The following is a 25,045-nucleotide window of genomic DNA, read 5'->3' on the forward strand; positions in this document are numbered from 1 at the left end:
ATATAAGCCGGCCTATAAAAGGAAATTGTAAACAATTTTGTTGTAAAAGTAGGTATTCTCATGTTATAAGATAATTATTTGGTACGTTTCAAATGAATTCTTTAGTTATGTGTCACAACCCATTTTGGGTCATGATTAACGCCAAGTGAGGCTAGGTCTATCGACAAGCCTAATCATTTTTTATTAAAATTCGATAGAGTTTCTCTACTTATATATTTATTACTAGACGGTCTATGCCCGTGCTACGCACGGGCCCAATACTTTAGATTATAGTGCATTTATGTGTATTTAGTTATATATGAATAGTGATAATATATATATATATATATATAATGTTCAAAACACGATTAATATAACATTGTAGTTTGTGCTCCGTATCTAAAATTTTATTATATTAATGTTTGTTATGAACACAAAATCGGCAAATTTATTAATATTTTTTAAAAGAGAAGACTTGTTTAAAAGGAAACTATTTTCTTCTCTTTGAGATAAAACAATAGCAATATTTAAGCATCAGTTGATACTTTCAATTTTAATTCGATTAATTTAAAGGTGTAAAATACTTATTATTTTTAATCAAATTTTGATTTGAACAATTCTAATTCAAATTATTAAATTAATTTTACATGTTTAAAACAAAACAAAGTAGAAATTGATTTTTTATTTAAACGAAGAAATACTATTTTTTAAATTTTTAGTAAATATTCTCGGTTTAGCTCATTTTACATGTCATGTTGTCTTTTGAATGTTTTTTAAGAAAACGTCGATTAGAATTATAATTTGACTAATTTACCTTATTCATTATTTGATCTGCATTTGAAATATGTTTTTTACGACATTAATTTCTTTTCACATTTATTAGAGTAAGAATATTCATAAAAAGTAATTAAATTCTATCTTATTTTAAAATATAAATATTTTAAGTATATTTATTTTAGTAAACATAACAAATAAATGACATGGTGGAATAGTAAATACAACAGTTTAATATCTAGATTAGATCTCAGGCTAATATAAAAAAAAATTGTATGGTTTGACTACTTAACCTTTTGAAGAAAAGCAATTTCATGGATTGACACGCACGTGATAATGAATTCATCATTATTGACTTAATAAGATACATTGGAAATTACATGAATATTGTTTGATTTTTTAATAGGGGGTGCACTTTTTTTTGTACATTATTAATTTGCACTACTTTTATGCATATATATGTTCAAAACATGATTAATATAACATTATAGTTTGTACTCCATATCTAAAAGTTTATTATATTAATGTTTACTACGAATACAAAATCTGCACTTTTTTTTTACATTATTTTTTTTTTAATATGGGGCTCGCTTTTTATATATATATATATATATATATATATATATATATATATATATATATATATTACTTGATTTTGTTAATATGGGATCCACTTTTTTTTTACCATGAGTTTGGAGATGGTGGGATCCACTTTTTTTTTATATATTACTTGATTCGTTTAGTATGGGGTGCACTTTTTTTTGGACATTATTAGTTTGTACTATTTTTATGCATATAATATATATACATATACTATGTTCAAAACACGACTACTATAACATTGTAGTTTGTGCTCCGTATCTAAAACTTTATTATATTAGTGTTTGCTACGAATATAAAGTCAGCACTTTTTTTTAACATTATATTTTTTGTAATATGGGGTTCATTTTTTTTTATATTGTTTAATTTTGATAATATGGGGTCCACTTTTTTTTCCAATGAGTTTGGAGATGATGAGTTCCATTTTTTCTTCCTTTTTTTATTGCTCGATGTTATTTAGTATGGTCCCCCCCCCCCCCCCCCCTTTTTTTTTTAAGGGACGACGACGAAGCATGGGTTGAGACCCATGCTTTATATAGTTTTTTTTTTAAAAAAAATTACATTGCTTGGTGTTGTTTAGTATGGGGCCCACCCTTTTGGACATTATTAGTTTGTACTATTTTTATGCATATATATTCAAAACACGATTAATATAACACTATAGTTTGTGCTCCGTATCTAAAACTTTATTATATTAGTGTTTGCTATGAATACAAATTCTTCACTTTTTTTTGACATTGTTTGTTTTTTAGTATGGGATTCACTTTTTTTTTTTTTATATTGCTTGATTTTGTCAATATGGGATACTATGTTCAAAACACAATTAATATATCATTGTAGTTTGTGCTCCGTATCTAAAACTTTATTATATTAGTGTTTGCTACGAACACAAAGTCTACACTTTTTTTTTTTTGACATTGTTTGTTTTTTTAATATGAGATTCACTTTTTTTTTTATATTGCTTGGTTTTGTTTAATATGGAGTCCACCTTATTTTTTTCCGTGAGTTTAGAGATGGTGGGTTCCACTTTGTTTACTTCTTCTTTTTTTTAAATATTGGTTGGTGTTTTTTTTTTTTTTAATATTGTTTGGTGTTTAATATGGGACCACACTTTTTTTGAAATGCTTAATTGGTTGGTGTTTTTTTTAATTTTTTAATATTGGTTGGTGTATGTTGTTGTACAATAATTTCATTTGCTCCCACTAATGTGTTGATACGCATGTGGCAATAAATCCATCATTATTGATTCAATTGTTTGATTTTCTAAGCACTTTTGTATTTTAAGTATGTTGTTGTACAATAATTCCATTTGCTCCCTCTAATGGGTTGATACGCATGTGGCAATGAATCCATCAGGCTATATGGGCCCACAATATTTTTTTTCAAAAATTGGAAAACGGATATATATATATATAAGTATTTTAAGTATGTTGCTGTACAATAATTTCATTTGCTCCTACTAATGGGTTGATACGCATGTGGCAATAAATTCATTATTATTGATTTAATTGTTTGATTTTCTAAGCATTTTTGTATTTTAAGTATGTTGTGTACAATAATTTCATTTGTTCCCTCTAATGGGTTGATACGCATATGGCAATGAATCCATCATTATTGATTTAATTGTTTGATTTTCTAAGCATTTTTTTTAACATTATTTTTTTAATATGGGATTCACTTTTTTTTTTTTAATATTGCTTGATTTTGTTAATATGGGATCCACCTTTTTTTATCCTGTGAGTTTGGATATGGTGGGTTCCACTTTTTTTTCTTCTCTTTTTTTATTACGTGTTGGTGTTTAATATGGGGCCCATAATTTAAAAAAAAAATATAAGTAGTTATTTAAAATATGTGGGCCACAATTTTTTTAAAAAAAATATTAATAATTATTTTTAAATATTAATAGTTGTTTAAAATATATGGGCTCACAACTTTTTTTTTTTTGAGCCCACAAACGTACGACGAAAAAGGTGTTCAACCCACCTTTCTATATAGTACTAGATGGCCTATGCCCGTGCTGCGCACGGGTCCAACACTTCAGATTATAGTGTATCTATGTATATGTAGTTGTGTTTAGATAATGATAATATATATATTATGTTCAAAATACGATTAATATAACATTGTAGTTTGTGCTCCGTATCTAGAACTTTATTTTATTTGTGTTTGCTATGAAAATTTATTAATACTTTTTAAAAGAGAAGACTTGTTTAAAAGGAAACTATTTTCCTCTCTTTGAGATAAAATAATAGCAATATTTAAGCATCAGTTGATACTTTCAATTTTAATTCGATTAATTTAAAGATGTAAAATACTTATTATTTTGTATCAAATTTTGATTTAGATAATTCTAATTCAAATTATTAAATTAATTTTACATGTTTAAAACGAAACAAAGTAGAAACTGATTTTCTAAATAGATTTTCTATTTAAACGAAAAAATGCTATTTTTTAATTTTGGTAAATATTCTCGGTTTAGCTCATTTTACTTGTCATGTTGTCTTTTGGATGGTTTTTTAAGAAAACGTCGATTAGAATTATAATTTGACTAATTTACCTTATTCATTATTTGATCTCCATTTGATATTTTTTTTTACGATTTGTTTTTTAACATTGTTTGTTTTATTAATATAGGATTCACATTTTTTTTAATATTGCTTGATTCTGTTAATATGGGGTCCACTTTTTTTTCTCGTGAGTTTGAATGTGGTGAGTTCCACTCAACTACGTATATATACATCTTAAGGAGAAAAATTTACGAAACGTGACGATAGTTTTATACTTACAAAACATAACATTACAAATCCTATACAAAACATGTTTTATATTTTTTTAAAATATATATTTTTTATTTTAAAAAAAAAAATCATTTTTTAAAAAAAAAATCATTTTTTAAAAAAATATTTTTTTTTTTTTTTAAAAATTAATTTTTATTTATTTTTTTTAAAAAATTAATATTTTTTTTCGCTCAAAAACTTATGTATGAAAGTTGTATGAAATGTGTATATCTCGCTCAAGACTTAAAAAGTTTGCTCAAAATTTAGTTTATGAAAACGGTATGAAAAATGTATGAAATGTGTATATCTCGTTCAAGGCTTAAAAAATCCGCTCAAAATTGTGTGTATGAAAACAATACGAAATTTGTATCTTGCTCATGTCTTAAAATTTCGATCACATTTTCATGTATAAAGTTCATGTTAGATTTCTGTAAAATTAATACAACTACAACAACATTGTATACAACTTTGATACAACATTCAAGACTTAAAATAATCGCTCAAATTTTTGTGTATGAAATGTGTATATCTTGCTCAAGGCTTAAAAAGTTGCTCAAATTTTATGTATGAAGAACGTATGAAATGTGTATATCTTGATCAAGGCTTAAACATTACGCTCAAAATTTTAAGCATGAGAATGGTATGAAATTTGTATATCTCCCTCAAGACTTAGAATTTCATTCACATTTTTTGTATATAAAGTTCATATTAGGTTTTTGGAAAATTAATACAACTACAACAACATTGTAACAATTTTCATACAATATTCAAGGATTAAAGTTTTCGCTCAAAATTTTGTATATGAAAATTATATTAAAAATTTCGCTCACACATACACATTTCATACATTTTTCATACAACTTTCATACACAGAAATTTGAGGTAATTTTTTAAGCCTTTGAGCAAAAAAAAAATTAATATTTAAAAAAATATATAAAAAAATTATTTTTTAAAATATATATATATTTGCTGGAAAAAAAATAAAAAAACGAAAAATATATGAAAATCCGTCATATTTCGTAATATATCGTTATGTTTTGTAAATAAGAAAAACTATTGTTACGTTTCGTAAATATTTCTCCTTAACATGTATATGTGTAGTTTACCCTTTTTTTATTGCTTGGTGTTATTTAGTATGGGGCCCATTCTTTTTTTTTAAGGGACAACGGACGATGAAGCATGGGTCTAAACCCATGCTTATATAGTTTCTTCTTTTTTTATTTTTATGTTTTATATTGCTTGGTGTCATTTAGTATGGGGCCCACCCTTTGGACATTTTTAGTTTGCACTATTTTTATGCATAAAATATATATATATACTATGTTCAAAACGCCATTGATATAACATTGTAATTTGTGCTCCGTATCTAAAACTTTATTATATTAGTGTTTGCTAAGAATACAAAGTCTGCACTTTGTTTTTGACATTGTTTATTTTTTTAATAGAGGATTAACTTTTTTTAATTTTTTTATATTACTTGATTTTGTCAATATGGGATACTATGTTCAAAACACGATTAATATAGCATTGTAGTTTGTGCTCCGTATTAAAACTTTATTATATTAGTGTTTGCTACGAATACGCATTGTGTTTAATATGGGGCCCACAATTAATTTCACATTTATTAGAGTAAGGAAAAATTAAAAAAGTAATTAAATTCTATCTTATTTTAATATATAAGTATTTTAAGTATGTTACTGTATAATAATTTCATTTGCTCCCACTAATGGGTTGATACGCATGTGGCAATGAGTCTATCATTATTGATTTAATTGTTTGATTTTCTAAGCATTTGTTTATTAACATTGTTTGTTTTATTAATATGGGATTAACTTTTTTTTTAATATTGCTTGATTCTGTTAATATGGGGTCCACCTTTTTTTCCCCATGAGTTTGGATGTGGCGAGTTCTACTTTTTTTTCTTCCTTTTTTTTATTGCTTGGTGCTATTTAGTATGGGACTCACCTTTTTTTTTAGACAACGGACGATGAAGCATAGGTCTAAACCCATGCTTTATATGGTTACTTCTTTTTTTATTTTTTATTTTTTATATTGTTTGGTGTTGTTTAGTATGGGGCCCACCCATTTGGACATTATTAGTTTGTACTATTTTTATGCATATAATATATATATATATATACACACACACACTATATATTCAAAACTTTATTAAATTAGTGTTTGCTAAGAATACAAAGTTTGCACTTTTGTTTTACATTGTTTATTTTTTTAATATGGGATTCATTTTTTATATATATATATATATATATTGCTTGATTTTGTCAATATGAGATACTATGTTCAAAACACGATTAATACAACATTGTAGTTTGTGCTCCGTATTTAAAACTTTATTATACGAGTGTTTGCTACGAATACGCACGGTGTTTAATATGGGGCCCATAATTTTTTTTAACATTATTTATTTTTTTTTAATATGGGATTCACTTTTTTTTAATATTGCTTGATTTTGTGAATATGGGGTTCACTTTTTTTTTCCCGTGAGTATGGATGTGGTGGATTCCATTTTTTTTTTCTTTTTTTAATACTGGATGGTGTTTAATATGGGGCCCACAATTTTTTCACATTTATTAGAGTAAGGAAAAAATGTAAAAGTAATTAAATTCTATCTTATTTTAATATATGAGTATTTTAAGTATGTTGTTGTACAATAATTTTATTTGCTCCCACTAATGAGTTGATACGCATGTGGCAATGAGTCCATCATTATTGATTTAATTGCTTGATTTTCTAAGCATTTGTTTATTAACATTGTTTGTTTTATTAATATGGATTCACTTTTTTTTTCTAATATTGCTTGGTTATGTTAATATAGGGTCCACTTTTTTGTTCCCGTGAGTTTGGATGTGGTGAGTTCCACTTTTTTTTATTGCTCGGTGTTATTTAGTATGGGGCCCATCCTTTTTTTAAGGGACAACGGACGATGAAGCATAGGTCTAAACCCATGCTTTATATAGTTTTTTTTATTTTTTATATCCCCTGGTGTTGTTTAGTATGGAGCCCGCCCTTTTGGACATTATTAGTTTGCACTATTTTTATGCATATATATATATATATATATATATATACATACTATGTTCAAAAAATGGTTGATATAACATTGTAATTTGTGCTCCGTAGCTAAAACTTTATTATATTAGTGTTTGCTAAGAATACAAAGTCTGCACTTTTTTTTTATACTGTTTATTTTTTTAATATGGGATTCACTTTTTTTTTTATATATATATTGCTTGATTTTGTCAATATGGGAAACTATGTTCAAAACACGATTAATATAACATTGTAGTTTGTGCTCCGTATTTAAAACTTTACTATATCAGTGTTTGCTATGAATACGCATGATGTTTAATATGAGGCTCACATTTATAACATTGTAATTTTGTGCTGGAGCCCGCCCTTTTGGACATTATTAGTTTGCACTATTTTTATGCATATATATATATATATACTATGTTCAAAACATGGTTGATATAACATTGTAATTTGTGCTCCGTAGCTAAAAATTTATTATATTAGTGTTTGCTAAGAATACAAAGTCTGCACTTTTTTTTATACACTGTTTATTTTTTTAATATGGGATTCACTTTTTTTTTATTATTTATATATATATTGCTTGATTTTGTCAATATGGGAAACTATGTTCAAAACACGATTAATATAACATTGTAGTTTGTGCTCCGTATTTAAAATTTTACTATATCAGTGTTTGCTATGAATACGCATGGTGTTTAATATGGGACCCATATTTTTTTTAATATTGTTTGTTTTTTTAATATGAGATTCACTTTTTTTTAATATTGTTTAATTTTGTTAATATGGGGTCCACTTTTTTTTCCCGTGAGTTTGGATGTGGTGGGTTCCAGTTTTTTTTTTAATACTGCTTGGTGTTTAATATGGGGCTCACAATTTTTTTTAATATTAGTTGTTGTTTAATATATATGGGGCCCATAATTTTTTTTACAATTTTTTTTTAATTATGGGCTGTTTAATATGAGGCCAAAATATTTTTTTTTATGAGGGGCCCACAATGGACCACGAAAAGGGAGCCCAACCCATGCTTTAGTAGAAAAATAATAAGTAAAGTAAAGTAATCTCTAGATTTTCGAGGACGGGTCTTTGAGTTCTCTTCGTCTTTCACATCTGGGTGTTGCGAATTTAGGGCAGCTTTTATCTCAATTTTTTTCCTAATTTTCTTTCGGTTCTCTTCAAATTTACCAATTTTATGGCTTAAATTCATTGTTGTTGTCAATATTTTTCTGCTTAATCAAAATTGTTTGTTTATTTCTCTTTTACGTCCTTAATCAGTCTACTATTATTTTGCGTCCTTGCATGATATTATTTTTCTTCAAACTACTATTTCAATTCCCTTCATCTTCTCAGCTAGGTGTTCTAATTACAGGTATGCTTTTCTTTCAATTTTGCCCAAAGTTCATCACATTACAATCTACAAAAGAATAAAGAATAAATACGACAAATTTTGCTTTCAGGTATTGCTCATAGTTGAAATTTGCCTCACAGAACTTGGGGATAAACAATAATTCAGAAACTTAATTATAAGCTTTTGATTTCAATTTTCTTTTTACTTGATTCTGGCGAAGGCGTCATTACAATGAAACTCGGCATTTTTATTTTCCTATACTATTGCTCAAAATGCACTTCTTTTAGAAGTATACGTTTTGTCAATATGATTATATCACTCATCTCTATTTCATCGGAGAAGTTCACTGATTAAATGGTTTCCAGTTATGACCAGTTAACAACAACCCAGTGAAATCCCACAACGTGGGGTCTGGAGAGTGTATAGTGTACGCAGACCTTACTCCCACCAAGGTAGGACGGCTATTTCCGAAAGACCCTCGGCTCAATAGAAAGCATAAAAAGAGGTCAGATAAGGTCAGTTAACAAGAAAACAAAAAAATCACCCTAGAGCGTAGTTCTCAAATTATAAGATATGAATATGTGCCTACTAATTAATTTTTAGAAGAGCAACTAAACTGAACTAGATGTCCTAAGAGTGAAGCAAGGGACAACCAATGGCATTTCAATAAGAGTGAAGCAAGGGACAACCAATGGCATTTCAATAATATATTGCTAATTTGAGGGCAGATTGTCATACGTATAATCTCAGCTTTCTCCTTCGTATCCGTTACTTTCTGGAATCAACTCGCTCTTCCACAGCTCTCCTAATTTTTCAGATTTTTCAATATCGATGCGGGTTTGCTCGAGCGGGTAGCTTTGCCGTGTTCATGAGCAACAAGTAAGTATTCCTGGCTTTGGGTATTTTCCCTCTTCCTTCTCGAATTCCATTGTCCATATTTATGAAACCTTCTGATAGCCGATTTTCAGTCACGAGGTATTGTACCTTTTATTCTGTATAGAAGCCACAGAAATATTTCAAAACTCTTACAGATATTAAGTCCCACATTGTAAAGAGATTCGCTTAAACACGGGATCATCAAATGCTTTGTCACTCACAAAAAGACACAAAACTAAAGATGAAAAGGGAAAGGCCAAATACACTGTTTGAACTTTGAACCCTCAGTATAAAGATTCATGCCTTCTAACCATTTAGATGAACTTCAACAGTCAACAAAGAAAAGGAAAAGAGAAAGGATTCTGACATAGGGTATCCAATCTGAATTAAAATTCCATACGACTTTAATAGCATAAGAAAAAATAACTTAGTCCAACTTAAACTAAACTCAACCATAATCAAACTTATGTCCATCTTAAGATCTGCGGAAATCTCAACACAAAATAACTTAGTCCAACTTAAACTAAACTCAACCATGATCAAACTTATGTCCATCTTAAGATCTGCGGAAATCTCAACACATCTATTTCTGGAAGGAAACATTAGTATTTTCATATGTGGTTTATAGCCCAGTGTTTCCTCAAATCCTCCTACTTGATACTGTCTGATCAATTGAATGCTATCTATTCTTCAATCGGGATGGATGGGGGAACTGTAATTTACTATTAAAAAAAACCTGCTTTGGTCCCCAAAAGTTATAGTAACATTATTTGTTGTTTTATTTAGTCCCGGCTTTCATGATTTTCGATTTCTTATGAGAGGTATATATGATTTTATTTACTTCATTAACATTACATTATTGATGTAGCATCAACCTCAGTTTTAGAGAGATTAAAAATATCCGCTTTTTACTCCCCTACAAAACCAAAGATAAGCGAGAAATAATTCCTTTTTGTCTTGATTTCTCAGTTGCAGGTCCATGACTGCTTTATTTGTTGCTATAAAATTTCACCATTCACCAGCTTTTTGTTTGTGATTGTCTAATACTGATACTTTTGATACTTTGTTTTGTTTCATCTTCCTTATTTTAATTTTTTGCTCTGTGTTGTGGCGTTGTCCATGTAGTTGTCCGTTCGTGTGTCTATTCAACAATCTGGAGTCTGATAAGTATTGCTCTTCTATTGGATTTTGTTTTTTCTTAGTTCTTTCCTCTTGAGGAGGGAAAGAAATTTTGTTTCAGTATGTACAGTTATCTTTATTGTCATAATTAAATGCTCTGTGGTTCTGTCAAGCTCAATAGGTATATAGTTCTTATATTATCTTCTGAAAAGCTAATATTTTTTCCCTGTACATACTGAACTGTAATGATCTGCAGACGTTGTGACAAAGTCCATTGAGGGACTTACTGAAACATATTCCACGTTGCATATCTGAATAGTTTTCCTGAGTAATCTATCTTTAGTTACTTTCGCTTACATATTGGTCTATGAGATAACAAGAGTTTCAGGGTTGGTTCTAACACGTTAACTTTTGTGCTGAAGACCAGGTTAGGTTATCTAGAGTGCTGATGTTTCTGGTGAAAAGTATGAGAAAATGATATGTCATATCAGGTCTTCCATTTGAACTATGTCCCTTCTCTTTATTACAATACGGGATTTTTCTTCTCATTAGTAGCACTAATGACTCTGCACTCAACGCTATAAATTGGATAAAGCTTGATAGATTAGTCTAATTTGTATGATGATGAAACTAGAGAGCTTATCATAACAAGTTACACTTCAGGTCTCATGTGCATGCATAGCTTTACTCGCCTATTCTGAAATAAAATAACAATTTTTTATGAGGTTCTCTGCAGTTTATGTTTAAAACTAAATACAATTTTCAGTAGTTCCTTAAATAGTTTCTTAACATACGATGCCTAATCATTTTTTGTTTGATCGAGATGGAAAATTCTCAGTATGGAAGTGGCGTATAAGAATGTTTAAGTAGGTCTTCTATTGAAGGATTAATTGAATCTGAATGCTACATATAATCAGGTATAGAATCAACAATTTTTTTTTAAAATCCTAACTGGATAAAAAGAACTATAAATATAATCCTTCAAATTGCAGATATTGTTGAAGAGTTCTCATCATTGAAATTTGTTCACAGTTCATAATTTAAAAATCATCATAATAGGTGTATGAGTGCACGTATGGCCAGGCCATATGTGAGCTGAATATTACCTCGGAATCTGTTGAATATGTCAAGGCCATGCAGCTGTGCAGTAAATCGCATCTTTCTTTGTGTAATAATAAACTAAAAGCTGAAGTTATTCGCTAACTATCAGTTAGGGATGCAATTTTTTCCTTTTTTGATTGAGCTTGCTCTGACTATCGACTCACAATTCCTTCTTGACCTTCTACGCCAGTTGGCTATGAATGAACTTATCAACAGCGCTTCTTGGTCATTGAATATTGGATTGGGTCGTGGGTCGCCCACGTGGACTAACCCGACCCGGTTAGGAGAGGTAATACTGAGAAGTTATGGGAAGGTACTGATTTCAAAAACAAAACTTCCATAAATCAATTTTTAAAGGGATTAAATGGTTCTTTTCTTTAAGACTGGAAAAAAGAACTATTTTCTCTTTTTTGCAGAGAGATATCTTCTTCTTTTCTTCAATAGAGAAATTTTGTTTTCTCTGATTATTTTTCTCCCATAAACACACGAAGAGAAAAGACATCTAGTTCGCGGATTAAACTTCATTTGCTAGTGAATCAAAGTTTGACTTGGGGTAATTTTTTCGGTGGTGTCTGTTGCGTTATAAAGGTACATAATTTGTTCTCGCTCTGTGTTTTATTCTTACAACTTCTAACCTTCATGCAAATTTTGAACCCCCTACACCATTGAGCTAAACTGTAGCATTGTGTTCAACAGATTTAAAATCAATATATACATATACAAATCAGAAAATTTGTCGTGTATATACAACATAATTTTTTGTCTAGGTTCGGGTGAACACCCTCCCCCCCCCCCCCCCTCAGATCCACCCTAGCCTATCATGCATGGCGGATCAACATAGAGCTGACCGATGAAGGTAAAAGATTGCTGGACTCTATCTTTGTAGAGTGAGATCATTTATAAGGTAATTGACATGGCATGAGCTTTCACAAACTAACGGGAATGGAGATTTCAGTTTTCAACTTGTTGTTGAGAGATGTGGAGCTACCCTTTTTATTCTAAATACATCTCTTTGGGACATTGTATGCTTGAATATTGTAATTCCGGTGCCATGAAGCGAAATAAGCGTAAATTGTGATCACTTGTTTAGCAAGTAGACCATCATATTGAAACCACAGCCTCCGCAGTTGTTGGGTTTTATATTGTTCCTGGTTAAATTCTAGACTTTTTTAGTTATTTATAGATCTACCCTTCTGGTTTATTTTGGATTACATTATTGTTTTGTTTTTGCTTCCAGTGTTGATAATTGAGAATATATTGCAGGAGATTAATGTTAAAAGGTTTATATCTTGCACCATTGTTAAAGAAAAGAGAGTATTGATCACATCATCAATCATTTTCATCTTGCGAGTTGCAGGCTGCAGCCGCTGCATCCTTTTCTATGAGAATGATAGATTTTGTGTTAATCATTTTATATTTGGGTAACTTATACAAATAACTACATTTTAGGAGCTCTTAATGAATAGTAACTACCTTTTACTTATTTACGGTTTGGAGCTACATTTAGGCAATTCGCGTGTTGAGTGTATTTGAATCCACTGTTCACTTGTATCCAATCTTATATGATTTCACATGTATTTGACTGTATTTGAATACATGGAACCTTAATTTCTGTGAATACATGTGTATTCAAAATGATTGTATTCCATTGCATTTAAATACACGACGAAGCTGTGTATTTTAGTGCATTTATATATTTATATATCCTTTTGTTTTGATTGTATTTGAATGTATTCGAGGTCCGATCAGCAAGGCACTGTATTTGATTGTATTTATACTCAGAAATCCTTTTAATTAATGAAAAATAATTATTTTGAATGTATTCAACTGTATTTGAATGTATTTACACTAAAAAAAAATTATATTCGACTGTATTTGAATGTATTTACACTCAAATAAATGAATAATGCATTCAAATCCTTTTAAAAATATATTGTATTTAGTCAATAAAAAAAAATTAGATACACTGTATTCATACAGATCTGCAACAACTCCACCGGAGATTATACAAATGCGACCTTGTTGAATAATATATACATTAAGAAAATGAAGAATGCACACTTAAAGGATACATTGTATTTCATGCATTATATATAAATACACTGAAAATTCATGATTTGGTATATAAAGGATACATTGTATTAAATTCGATAATGGATTGATCGCAACTTCGTAATTTCAGATATGGATCTGACGCTGGGTGGCGACGGTGTTTAAGGGTGATTCGCGGTGAAGGGGGTAGTAGTTTGGTAGGGGGTGGTGATGGGCCTAATTCGACGGTGGTGATTTGCGGAGATGACGGAGTGTGGTGATGTGTAGAGATGAGAGAAAGGAAGAGAGAGAGAGGCGGCTGTTTGGTTAGGCTCCGGTAGACCTCCTCCGGAGAAGATGACCGGCGACGATTTCTCTGCTGCTACTACTCGCTTTTTCTCCTTCTGTTTTTGCTGTCTCCGTTTGTCTCTCTGTTCTATGACGGTGAAGAACCAGAAGGAGGAGGGAGATGGAGTGGTTGATAGCGGCAACGGAGTTAGACAGTGGCTGGTCGAGAGAGAAGAGAGGGGAAAAAAAGAGAGAGTTGAGGGAGAAGAGAGAGAGGGTTGAGGGAAAAGAATGGTACAGTGGAATAACTCTATGTATTTGATATAACTATGATGGGTAAATAGAAAATTCATTATAGCTATGAGAAATAATTAAATTAAAAGGTAGTTATTACCCATAAATAACTCTTAGAGTTAACTATGACAGGTGAATTTTCCTTTATATTTGGTCATTGCGGTTTGGGTATTTACTATGTTCGACATACTTTCCGTATTGTTGGGAGGAAACGATCTCCTTATGACTAGTTATAATTTGAATAGAAAAATTACTTCTACAAATATCTCGTGTTTTGTTTACCGATTTCCTAAAAGAACAATTGTAATGAGCCATAAAACCAATCTTCCCTCTAGTTGGAAGCTTTGGCCGCTTTAGTCAAACGTTCAAAATAAAGACATTTTTACAATTTGAGTCATTTGCACAAGAAAACCAGAAGTAGCAGTGCTTCATTGACGAGGAAGGCAGATCCACTCATCCTCCTTTAGTTTTTTTCAGCCGCTTAATTGGAACTGACAAGCTTAGGCTTCCACAATTTCCATACCAGTAACTTGTTTTCTCTAGGAATGTGTTCCACCAACCTTCTGCTTGCATTTAGACACCTTACTCTGAACTTCTCATCCTCGATGTTATGGGCTGAACTTTCCTCTATAGGGATCGCTGGACTTTTTGCTTCAGTTGCCTCCACGACCCGATTCACCATCTCCAAGACCTCACTCATTTTAGGACGATTTCTCGGGTGTTTAGCTAGACACCTATTAGCTATGGCAGCTAACTTCTGAGCAGATTTAAGGGAATAGTTCCCATCTAGTCGAGGATCCAAAATTAGTTCAAACTTCTTCAGGTCTGAAAGATGCGGTCTCACCCATTCCAGAAGTTTCTGCTCGTTTTTTGGTTTATTTCTGTCCAAGGGACGCCTGCCAGTAATGAGTTCATATAGAAACACTCCATAGCTCCATACATCACTCTTGGATGTTAGGCGCCCAGTCTGTATATATTCTGGAGCAGCATATCCGACAGTTCCCACCACCTAATGAAATCAAGCACATTCATCACCAAGTTATTTGATTAATTATGTTTTACAAAATAGGATATTTCACATAGTGATGGCGCTTTAAAAACAAAATCCAACATCTTTGACATATTTTGAGATATTCCATGTCCTAAATTAAATTACTTTAAATATAATTAGTTTAAGCAACTAAAGTTTGATTGTTTAATACTAGTATTTTCATAGTGCTTTACAAGTAGCAATAAATACTTTCTAATTTTGATATACTGAGGTAGAAATATCACTCTAAATATTTGTGAGATAGACCATCAAACATGTGGCTTCAAGCGGGGCGGAGGGTGTGGAACAGTAGTACACTGTCAAACGCATAAATGTGTACTATCTTAACTCATCTAAGTACTTTGAACACATGTAAAGATGATTAATTAAATGGAGCTCTTACCGCTGTTGAGACATAGCTTAATCCGTCAGAAGGGCCTAATCTGGCCAAGCCAAAATCGGAAAGCTTTGCATTCCATTTCTCATCCAAGAGAATGTTAGATGATTTGAAATCTCTAAAGATAATCTGCACCAAACAACATGCATATAAAAATGAAGATAAGACGAATGTATCATTTTGAGGTGGAAAAGTGTAAAGAGGGAAAAGTGAATCACCTGAAACTCCATTCCCTCGTGAAGGTAAGCCAAGCCTCGAGCAGCATCACGGGTGATATTTAATCTTGTTTCCCACGGCAAAGGTGAAATAAAACGACTCATTAAATGATCCTGCACACTTCTGTTGGGCAAGAACTCATATACCAACAGACGCTGTATTCCTCTCTCGTCATCCTGTGCACAATAGCCCATGAGTTTTACAAGATTTGGATGCTCAACGACACCCAGGACGTTCACTTCAGTCACCCATTCCTTATGCCCCTAAATCACAAGCCAAACTCAATTTCATAAAAACCATCTAATTGACTTCAAAATCATATAATATTTTGCAATGATCAAGTGATTATTGTTTTATCACTAAAAATGAAACTAGCCTGTAATCCTCTCTGGCTGAGTTGTTTAACAGCGATATCAGTCCTGTCCCTTAAAACGCCCCTGTATACACCTCCAAAACCGCCTTCTCCAATCATGAGGGATCGGCTAAAATTCTTGGTGGCGGTCTTCAACTCTTCAACTGTGAAGACTCTAAGGTTGCAGGGCTTTTTATGTGACAAGCATGAAAACGATATGGACTCCATGCTAATGTCTGATGACACAGAAGTAGTGGATCCTTTCAGCTCAGCATCTGTTGAAACAGAGGCACAAGACTGCCCTGATGTGGACTTTGTAGTCTTGTTCTCATCGTCATTCTTTGAGAACTGGAAACACTTCATAGCCCTTCAACAATACGAACCTGCATACATATGTCACTACCCAACCAAAGAATATATATATCATATGCAATTCTTTCTTTGCAAAAATTCAAATCGACTAGCATCCTCAGAAATGAGTAATTAATTAGCTTTTGAAGTTCCCTAAAAAAAAACTACTTTACTTCATTATCATTGTGCTGATTAGCTTCAAAGACACTAAAAGTTTGTTCCTTCTTTTAGTTAGCCTTGGAAACCAAATAACACCAATACAGATTGAATACGGAGTGCTATATAGAAGAAAATATCTCTCAATTTTCAAGTACCAACACCTTCGAAAATTTCACTAGCCTGGAAATCATAAAAGACACGGAGTGCAGATTTTTTTTTATTTTTTTTAAAAAAAAAAATAATATAGAGGAAGCTACATGAATTTTCCATATCCCATAAACCCAATAAAGAAAGCTTTAATTCAAAGAACAGGGTAGCAGGGTAGAAATATCACATTTTAAATATACTAACCATAATTTAATGGATTAAAAAGGGAAACATAAAGGAGAAACAAAGAATTAGAAGAAAAAAGGTAGAGTAGCAATTTCGACGATCACCTTTGAAATAGTTGATGATCAAGAAAAATATGAAAAAGAAAATAGAAGAAGAGGTATATTTACCTTCAGGGACAATGGAGAATGATTAGGCTAACAATGAGAGTTGAGCTAAACTTCAGAAAAGGCTTAATGATGAACTAATTTTAAAGAAGAACTTTTCTTAAGGAAATCAAGAATACAAGCGGCAACGAGCATCCCATGATCTAAGGAAGTCAATGCTTGGCAGCTGGATTTCAGCTCACCGAATAAAAGAGAAAGAAAGAATTAAATAAAATGAAAATAAAAAATAAAAAAGAGAATGATTCGGGTGCTTTGAGAATCAGAGGATATTTTTTTTATTTTATTTTTATTTTTATATTAGAAGTGAGAGTTGAAGAGGACGAACATGGCTACAATTTGTTGTACAAATAGTATCCAGAATTGTACTGTCAAATGTGGGACCATTTTTATTGGCTTTGGCTTTGGCTTTTGTGGACCTGTTTAATTGGCTATTGAACAGGTGTAGGCTTCATTTTCCAGAAAATTACAAGTATGACACTCAACAAAGGGTACATCGGATGGTTGTATAGAAAAATAGTGTTAAAAAACGTTCTCACTTCCCATTAAACCCTCGCGAACGAATATAGAACTTGGAATGTTCCATTTCCCATTTTCTTGCATTTGTTTATTTCTTGAATTTCCTTGTATAAATTTGTCATGACTTTCAAGATTTGATGCTTACATTGTAAGGTAATTAATTCTCCATTTACCCTTTTCATCTTTCTATCCTCTCAAGTTTTAATGTGCTACGGTTGCTTCTAAATATTAGTATCGTTAGGGTTGCTTCTTTCGCCGTGGCCCTATTTCATTTTTGCTTCCATTAGCCCTTTTTTAGTGTGCTTAATAGTTGAATGTTATTTGTAGGGTCTTACGTGATGTTTTTAATTGTGGAGAAATTATATCCAAGAATTATACTAATCAGTCCATAAACCTTGCCTACTGTATTTTTTATCTTGGGTACATTTATATAAATCTTATTGAAATTATATGACGTTGTTTATGTTCTGCCGTTGATGTATCTCAATCTTTTGAACAGTGAATGCATCTTAGCATAGTTTTGATCATTGATGGTCTCTTTGAATATAACCGCTCTATTTGGGATCCCATTTTTAGGTGGGAAGTCTCAAAATGGAAATAAAGATGCACTTTGAAGATCTTGACGCTAGAATTTGTGATACATCCCTCCTCAGTTGCACACTCTTTGCCACCTTTTGGAATAAATTTTGAGAGGCTTTTTGTAGCTAGAAGGTAATCGCCCTCTTGAAGGGGAGCCTTGGCGTAACTGATAAAGTTGCTGCCATGTGACCAGGAGGTCACGGGTTCGAGCCGTGGAAACAGCCTCTTGCAGAAATGCAAGGTAAGGCTGCGTACAATAGACCCTTGTGGTCCGGCCCTTCTCCGGACCCCGCCCATAGCGGGAGCTTAGTGCACCGGGCTGCCCTTTTTTTAAGGTAATCGCCCTCGAAAATTTGACTAAAAAGCTCAACTTTTAGTCTTTCCCATAAATCGTTCTAACATTGACGGGTTACTGCTCAAGCTAAGACTGAAATCTAATCAATGAAATGAGGTCTTTTTTTGCAAGGACTACTCTTTCAGCCCCATGATTTTTGATAGTAGTTACCTATTTGACAATTTCCATAGTTGTCCAATCGACTAAGTATGTTGGATGTTTGTAGAAGTAATTAAAGGAGTCAAAGCAGGGAAAGTTGGTGTTCCAACAAAAGCAGAAGCTATTAAAAAGGATTCTGTCATTGAAAAAACTGAAATAATCAGTGTGATATGCCCTAATGAAGATATTAAAACAATTGAAGAGATCCCCTTAAATGGAAGAAAAGTAAAGCAAGATCAGTATATATTGTAACTGATCAATTATGTTTCGGGCTGCTTCTGGACTCCTTAACAAACCAAAAATACAGATTGTTGATATTGATGCTGCTGATGTTGATAATCACTTCGCTGCTGTGGAATAAGTTGAGGATATTTACAACTTTTATAATCTTATAGAGGTATGGTGAAGCTCGTCTGTCTCTATTTTGATGTTGGGTAACCTTATTGTTATATTTACATTCCATGCCTGCAGCTTAGTTAACAATATCAAACTACTGTAGGATAAAACATGAAAATGAAAAGAAAAAAAAAACTATTTTATGAAACTAGATGCTTTCAACAATGTCTATGATAATGGATATTTCATGCCCTTTATATACAAGTCAGCAGCAAATGATGCTCCATCAATTTCACCAATTTTGCATGAAGTATTCCTCTTCTTCATCAGAACAGAATATTAGAAAGGCGAGGAATGGAAAAAGAGAGGTATAATACTTTCAAGATGTTAATGTGGAGATCAATTTTATGCTCATTGGTTATACAATGAGAAAGTATTTAATAAGTTATTCTACATTATTTAATCAAGCTAGCTTTTTCTTTTTTATCTTCTTGTGATACGTATTATACTTTTATCTTATATATGTTTTTTTGTAAACTATGGATCGGTAGTTTTTAGGTTTTGACTCCTCCCTTTTGTTAGAAACCCTCCTGATAAGGCCAGCCATTTTCAGGACAATTGCTATAGAATAAGATATCTTTGCCTCTTTACTACAAATTGAAGGACTTTATGTCGGCATTGAGATAAGAGAAGAAAATATTAACATGTAATGAATAGTTTGGTCCCTTAGATTTAGTGTGTGAAAAGATTTTTGGCTTTATTTGGAATGGCAAAGATGACAATGCAAACTGCCACAGAAAGATTTGAGAAAAAATTCTGTGATGTGATTCAACAATTTGCTGGTGAAAGGAGGAAAAAGAATAGGAAATATTGTGGTATAATAATAATATTTAAGCTACTTCGTATTGTGAAATAGCGGTGAAAATCCGCCATGAACCTTCACTATTAATGTTTTCTAGAAATTAGGTGTGACATTCAAGTGAATTTTATGAAGTTGCATGCCTTGATAGGTCAAAATTCTCCTATTGTTGTTGCTCAGTGAGATTCTAAATAAAATTTGACGTCCTGCGAAGTGAGCCTTCTTTTTTGTTTGAATAGGATCTTCTTAGTCCTTTTTTATCTGGCCCTCTTCTTTCTTTCTTCTTCTTCTTTTTTTTTTTTTTTCTTGGCTTTTGCCTTCCATTTGACAACAAAAAAGGTATAGCAGCTTCTGTAGAATTGTAACAAGTCAATGGATTATGTTCAAAACTTTTCCATGTATGTGTTGATTATGTTCAAAACTTTTCCATGTATATGTTGATTAGATTCACTTCTTATGTGTTGTTATGTTCAAAACTTTTTCCATGTATGTATTGATTTTGTAAATGCTTTTTCATGATTTTTAAATCGATAAATTTTAGCTCTATTCATAATAAGTGGTAGACTTAAGGAGAGATGGGAGCATGCTGCTCCAATTCCACAGCTTCATAGTGCTAATAGTGGTCATTCTGTTTTGATTGGTATTTTGAGCATTTCTTTTTTCTAATTTCCTAAGTGCTTTATAGGAATGTAAATGGGAGCACTACAACATTATGCACACCAATGAACTTATGTTTGATCATATGCTTACTGTCTTATACTTACCGTATTGCCTTCTCTATCTGTATTGTGTTGGTTTTTGGAACTTCTTTAAGAAAATGAACCAGACACTTTCTCGAAGGAGTAATAGTGGACTAACTATATGTCACGGGACTCCTACGAGAAAATGGTCTCCTATAACCACTTAAGAGAACGAAATATTGACTTGAGTTGAATTCTTTTACCGCTAATATTCTACTATCTCAAAAGAGAGTTTTGACGTAGCAGTTCTAAAATGGGACTGCAAATTGCTCAAAAAGATTTGAGCAGGCCTTCAATGTTGAGTTATAGCTATTTAATATTTACCTAATTGCTTTTATTGAACCCTTTAGCTGTCCAGTTTTCATGCCTTTTACCATGATGACTACGTGGATTCACAACCAAAGATCAGTGCCAGGGTCAGAGTAATTCTTGTGAATTGGCTGGTAGAAGCACACAAAAGGTTTGAGCTGAGGCTTGAAAGCCTCTACCTCACAGTTAACATAATGGATGGTTTTCTATCAGAGGTGACTGTCCTTAGAAAGGAATTCGCTTACTTTGTATCAGCTCAATGCTTATTGCCTGCAAGTATGAAGAGATTTGAGCTGAAGTATACTGAAAATATGTTAATCTGTTCAGTTGAAATTTATTATAATCTCCGATTCTTTGCTATGCAGGTGAATGACTTCCTAACAATAACAAAGAACACTTATTGTCGGTGGCCGGATACTAATGCAGAAAGCATTCTTGGAAAAGCTGGACTGGAACTGTCAACTAAAAGTTGCGTAAAGTTACAATTTTCGTCCATATATTAGTGATGGCAGGGGCGTTTCTCTTGGCTTTTGCTAAAAAATGCAACTATAATTGTTTCCCGTGTAGTGATTCTTTCGGAATCTTTCGGAATGGATGTGTTATCGGTTGTTGAAACATTTACCTTTACTTATTTTGCCCTTTTCAAACGAACATACCATTGCATGAACTTTTACCTTTTAGTGGTATTAATGCAATATGACAGAAAAAATCCACAGCAAAGTTATCCTTTGCTCCTGATGATAAATATTGCAAATGTTAACTCATTACACGTCAAATTATTGGGTCCCGTTCATCACCTTCTTGTACCATAAATATCTCACTGATTATCATACTTGTCTACACCTATTCACTGTCACACTCAAACACAATTTTACAAAGAATCAATGACTTCCATAATCATCAGTAGACGATGGACGTAAAATTTCAAATATGACAAAGTCCGATCAAGACAAAAGAGAAAGAAAACAACATACTAATGTTGTTAGTTAAAATTCATAAAATAGCCACATTTCCATTCATATAATTGAAAAATAGTTAATGTCAATAGAGTTTCAAATTTTACAAGAGAAACTCTAGATATTGTCCTAGAGTTTACTCTGTGAAATTTGAAACTTCATAACAATGACTTCCATAATCATCACTAGACAAAGGACGTAAATTTTCAAATATGACAAAGTCTGATCAAGACAAAAGAGAAAGAAAACAACATACTAGTGTTGTTAGTTAAAATTCATAAATAGGCACATTTCCATTCATATAATTGAAAAATAGTTAATGTCAATAGAGTTTCAAATTTTACAAGAGGAACTCTAGATATTGTCATAGAGTTTAATCTGCGAAATTTGAAACTTCATAACAATGACTTCCATAATCATCACTAGAAAAAGGACGTAAATTTTCAAATATGACAAAGTCCGATCAAGACAAAAGAGAAAGAAAACAACATACTAATGTTTGTTAGTTAAAATTCATAAATAGCAACATTTCCATTCATATAATTGAAAAATAGTTAATGTCAATAGAGTTTCAAATTTTACAAGACAAACTCTAGATATTGTCATAGAGTTTAATCTGCGAAATTTGTAACTTCATAACGATAACTATTTTCTGATCATAAGGCCAAAAAAGATTGTCAGTAGGTGCTATTTCTACCGACTACAATATTGTCTACAACATATCCACATAAGGGCCTCAGGAAAGAAGTATGGGCTTATATATCAACCTAACATTTTATTTTTTTGTGCGGATTGCCCTTCAAAAGCATTGGTCTTTAATTTTTGTCCCTCAAATTGGTGGCCTTTAATTTTTGTCTTTCGCCTAATACCTCGAGGTTCTGGGTTCGAACCCCAGCTCAGTGAAAAAAAAAAAGAACGCAAGGCAGAGGTTTGGATTCTCACGGCAGAGTTTTGCATGCAGAACACTACCTCAGGCAGAGTTTTGAATGCAAAACTCTGAACTCTACCTTTAAGGTAGAGTTTTGCATTCAAATTTCTGCCTGAAACCTAACTTTACTACAAAACTCTGCCTTCTTTTTTTTTCTGACTGAGCCGCGGTTCGAACCCCAAACCTCATGGTATTAGGCGAAGGACAAAAATTAAAGACCATCAATTTGAGGGCCAAAAATTAAACACCACCCCGAAATAAGGACGTTCCTGTGAATTACTCTCAACCTAATGGTCAATCTGATCGGGCCATTATATGTCATAAGATGGGCAATTTGCAGGATTGCCCTTCGCTGGGGGTGGTCTTTAATTTTTACCCCTCAAAATGATGGTCTTTAAATTCTGCCGTTCAGGCAGAAATTCTGCCCGTGCAGCCCAAATTCTGCCTTAAGGCAGAATGTTGCAGATTTGCAAAATTCTGCCTTGCGATTTTTTTTTTTTTTTAATTGAGCTGGGGTTTGAACCCACAACCTTAGGGTGTTGGGCGAGGGGTAAAATTTAAAGAACACCAATTTGAAGGACAAAAATTAAAGACCTCCCCAAATAAAGGGCAATCGGCACAAAAAAAAAAGTCATAAGATGAGTGGGGCAGTCGCGTTAACTACTGAGATAATAACATCAACCTTTAAGAGAGCAGCCCATGGACTAGCCCACAGTTAGCATTTAAAACTTTACAAAAGCCCATTAAATGATGGATTGGGCTAATGCAATCTACAGCCCAAAAGTTGGCACGTTTAGGTTGGGCTGGGGCACCCATTTTGACACATCTATTAAAAGAAAATTTTCAGTCAAATACCATTCGACCATCTAGTTTACAAAATATGTACATATCGATAACGTATAGTTTATACTAAATAACGTATAGTTTATACTAAATATACATATACTATACATATAATATACATACCTATACATCAAAGAGTATAGGCAGTGTATACTTCAACCATATTGGTAAACCAGATGACCGAAAGATATATTTCCGTAAGTTTCCCACTATTAAAATTGTGCTTGAACTTGAACTTCGCTTGAAAATAGATTGTGAAAGATGAAAATTGTAAATGAAAATCAGTATTTTACTGAGAAAATTTCGAATTAATGCCCTTTTATAAAAAATTAAAAAAAAGTGATTTTTTTCTTCAAAACATAGCAATATTTTTCTTTTAAACGTAGCACATTCACGGTATGTGCGCTCATACCGTATCAATGTATATACATTGATACATTGTATATAAAATATATAAACACTGATACATTGTAATGCAGATACAGTGGTCCATTGTATATACAAATGTATATACACCAAAACATTGTATATACATTGATAACATATACACAGTATGCACGCGCATACAATAATTGCGCCTAAAATTTAGGGATACGTGTATCAATGTATATCTGCTATAAAATGTAAAAATATATCTATTGTTGACACCCAATTTTGTCCCGCATCTCCTCCGAAATACCTATTTATACTTCTGGTATTTCGAGAAATTAAAAAAATATGCATTTAAGTTTTACTATAATTATTAGTCTTTTATTAACACCCACGTTTTATTTATTCTTCTGCAGTTTATTATTATTGTTATTATTATTATTATTATTCTTAAATTATCATTTTTATTATTAATTGTCATTAATTATTATTTCTTTTTATTTCCATTATCATTATCATTATCATTATTATTATTAATTACTAATCATTATTATCAGCGTTATTTTTTATCAATTATTAATCATCGTTATTTTTATTATTAATTATTATCATTATTTTATCAATAATTGTTATTTATTATTATTATTATTATTATCATCATTATTATTTCTTATTATTATTATCATTATTATTTTATTATTACCCCTATTATTGTTATTATTATTAATTTATTATCATTTTGTTATTATCAATAATTTTTATTTATCGTTATTATTTTTATTTATTAATTACTATCATCTTTATTATTATTATTAATTATTATCATTTTTTAATTATCAATGTTTGTTATTTACCATTATTATTGTATCTATTATCA

The 25,045-nt window shown here is 31.5% G+C and overlaps 2 protein-coding genes and 1 long non-coding RNA gene across 12 annotated transcripts; 2 read left to right on the forward strand and 1 right to left on the reverse strand.

The window, feature by feature from the left end:
* The first annotated feature begins 6,846 nt into the window (after nucleotides 1–6,846).
* LOC132641668 (uncharacterized) lies at nucleotides 6,847–11,248 on the forward strand. The gene is made up of 2 exons (XR_009582923.1): nucleotides 6,847–9,408; nucleotides 10,947–11,248. It is a non-coding gene; the product is annotated as an uncharacterized LOC132641668 (long non-coding RNA).
* Nucleotides 11,249–14,455: 3,207 nt separating this feature from the next.
* Nucleotides 14,456–17,474, reverse strand: LOC132641670 (serine/threonine-protein kinase PCRK1-like). 2 transcript variants are annotated; one of them, XM_060358725.1, is made up of 5 exons: nucleotides 17,244–17,474; nucleotides 16,258–16,616; nucleotides 15,884–16,144; nucleotides 15,672–15,794; nucleotides 14,456–15,247 (listed from the first exon to the last, which is right to left on the reverse strand). In XM_060358725.1, the coding sequence occupies exons 2-5, from the start codon at nucleotides 16,594–16,596 to the stop codon at nucleotides 14,720–14,722; spliced, it is 1,251 nt and encodes a 416-aa protein (XP_060214708.1). In that variant the 5' UTR covers nucleotides 16,597–16,616; nucleotides 17,244–17,474; the 3' UTR covers nucleotides 14,456–14,719. The 2 variants fall into 2 exon arrangements, with proteins under 2 accessions (XP_060214708.1, XP_060214709.1); XM_060358726.1 differs by having other exon boundaries at nucleotides 16,258–16,632.
* A 41-nt stretch (nucleotides 17,475–17,515) lies between these two features.
* Nucleotides 17,516–21,703, forward strand: LOC132641671 (G2/mitotic-specific cyclin S13-7-like). 9 transcript variants are annotated; one of them, XM_060358731.1, is made up of 4 exons: nucleotides 17,516–18,467; nucleotides 18,671–19,532; nucleotides 21,114–21,348; nucleotides 21,438–21,703. In XM_060358731.1, the coding sequence occupies exons 2-4, from the start codon at nucleotides 19,377–19,379 to the stop codon at nucleotides 21,443–21,445; spliced, it is 399 nt and encodes a 132-aa protein (XP_060214714.1). In that variant the 5' UTR covers nucleotides 17,516–18,467; nucleotides 18,671–19,376; the 3' UTR covers nucleotides 21,446–21,703. The 9 variants fall into 9 exon arrangements, 5 of the variants coding, with proteins under 5 accessions (XP_060214714.1, XP_060214710.1, XP_060214711.1 ...); XM_060358730.1 differs by having other exon boundaries at nucleotides 17,611–18,467; nucleotides 21,114–21,287; XR_009582928.1 differs by lacking the exon at nucleotides 21,114–21,348 and having other exon boundaries at nucleotides 17,518–18,467.
* Nucleotides 21,704–25,045: the final 3,342 nt, after the last annotated feature.

The sequence above is a fragment of the Lycium barbarum genome, chromosome 5 (genome assembly GCF_019175385.1).
Source record: "Lycium barbarum isolate Lr01 chromosome 5, ASM1917538v2, whole genome shotgun sequence".
NCBI lineage: Eukaryota > Viridiplantae > Streptophyta > Magnoliopsida > Solanales > Solanaceae > Lycium > Lycium barbarum.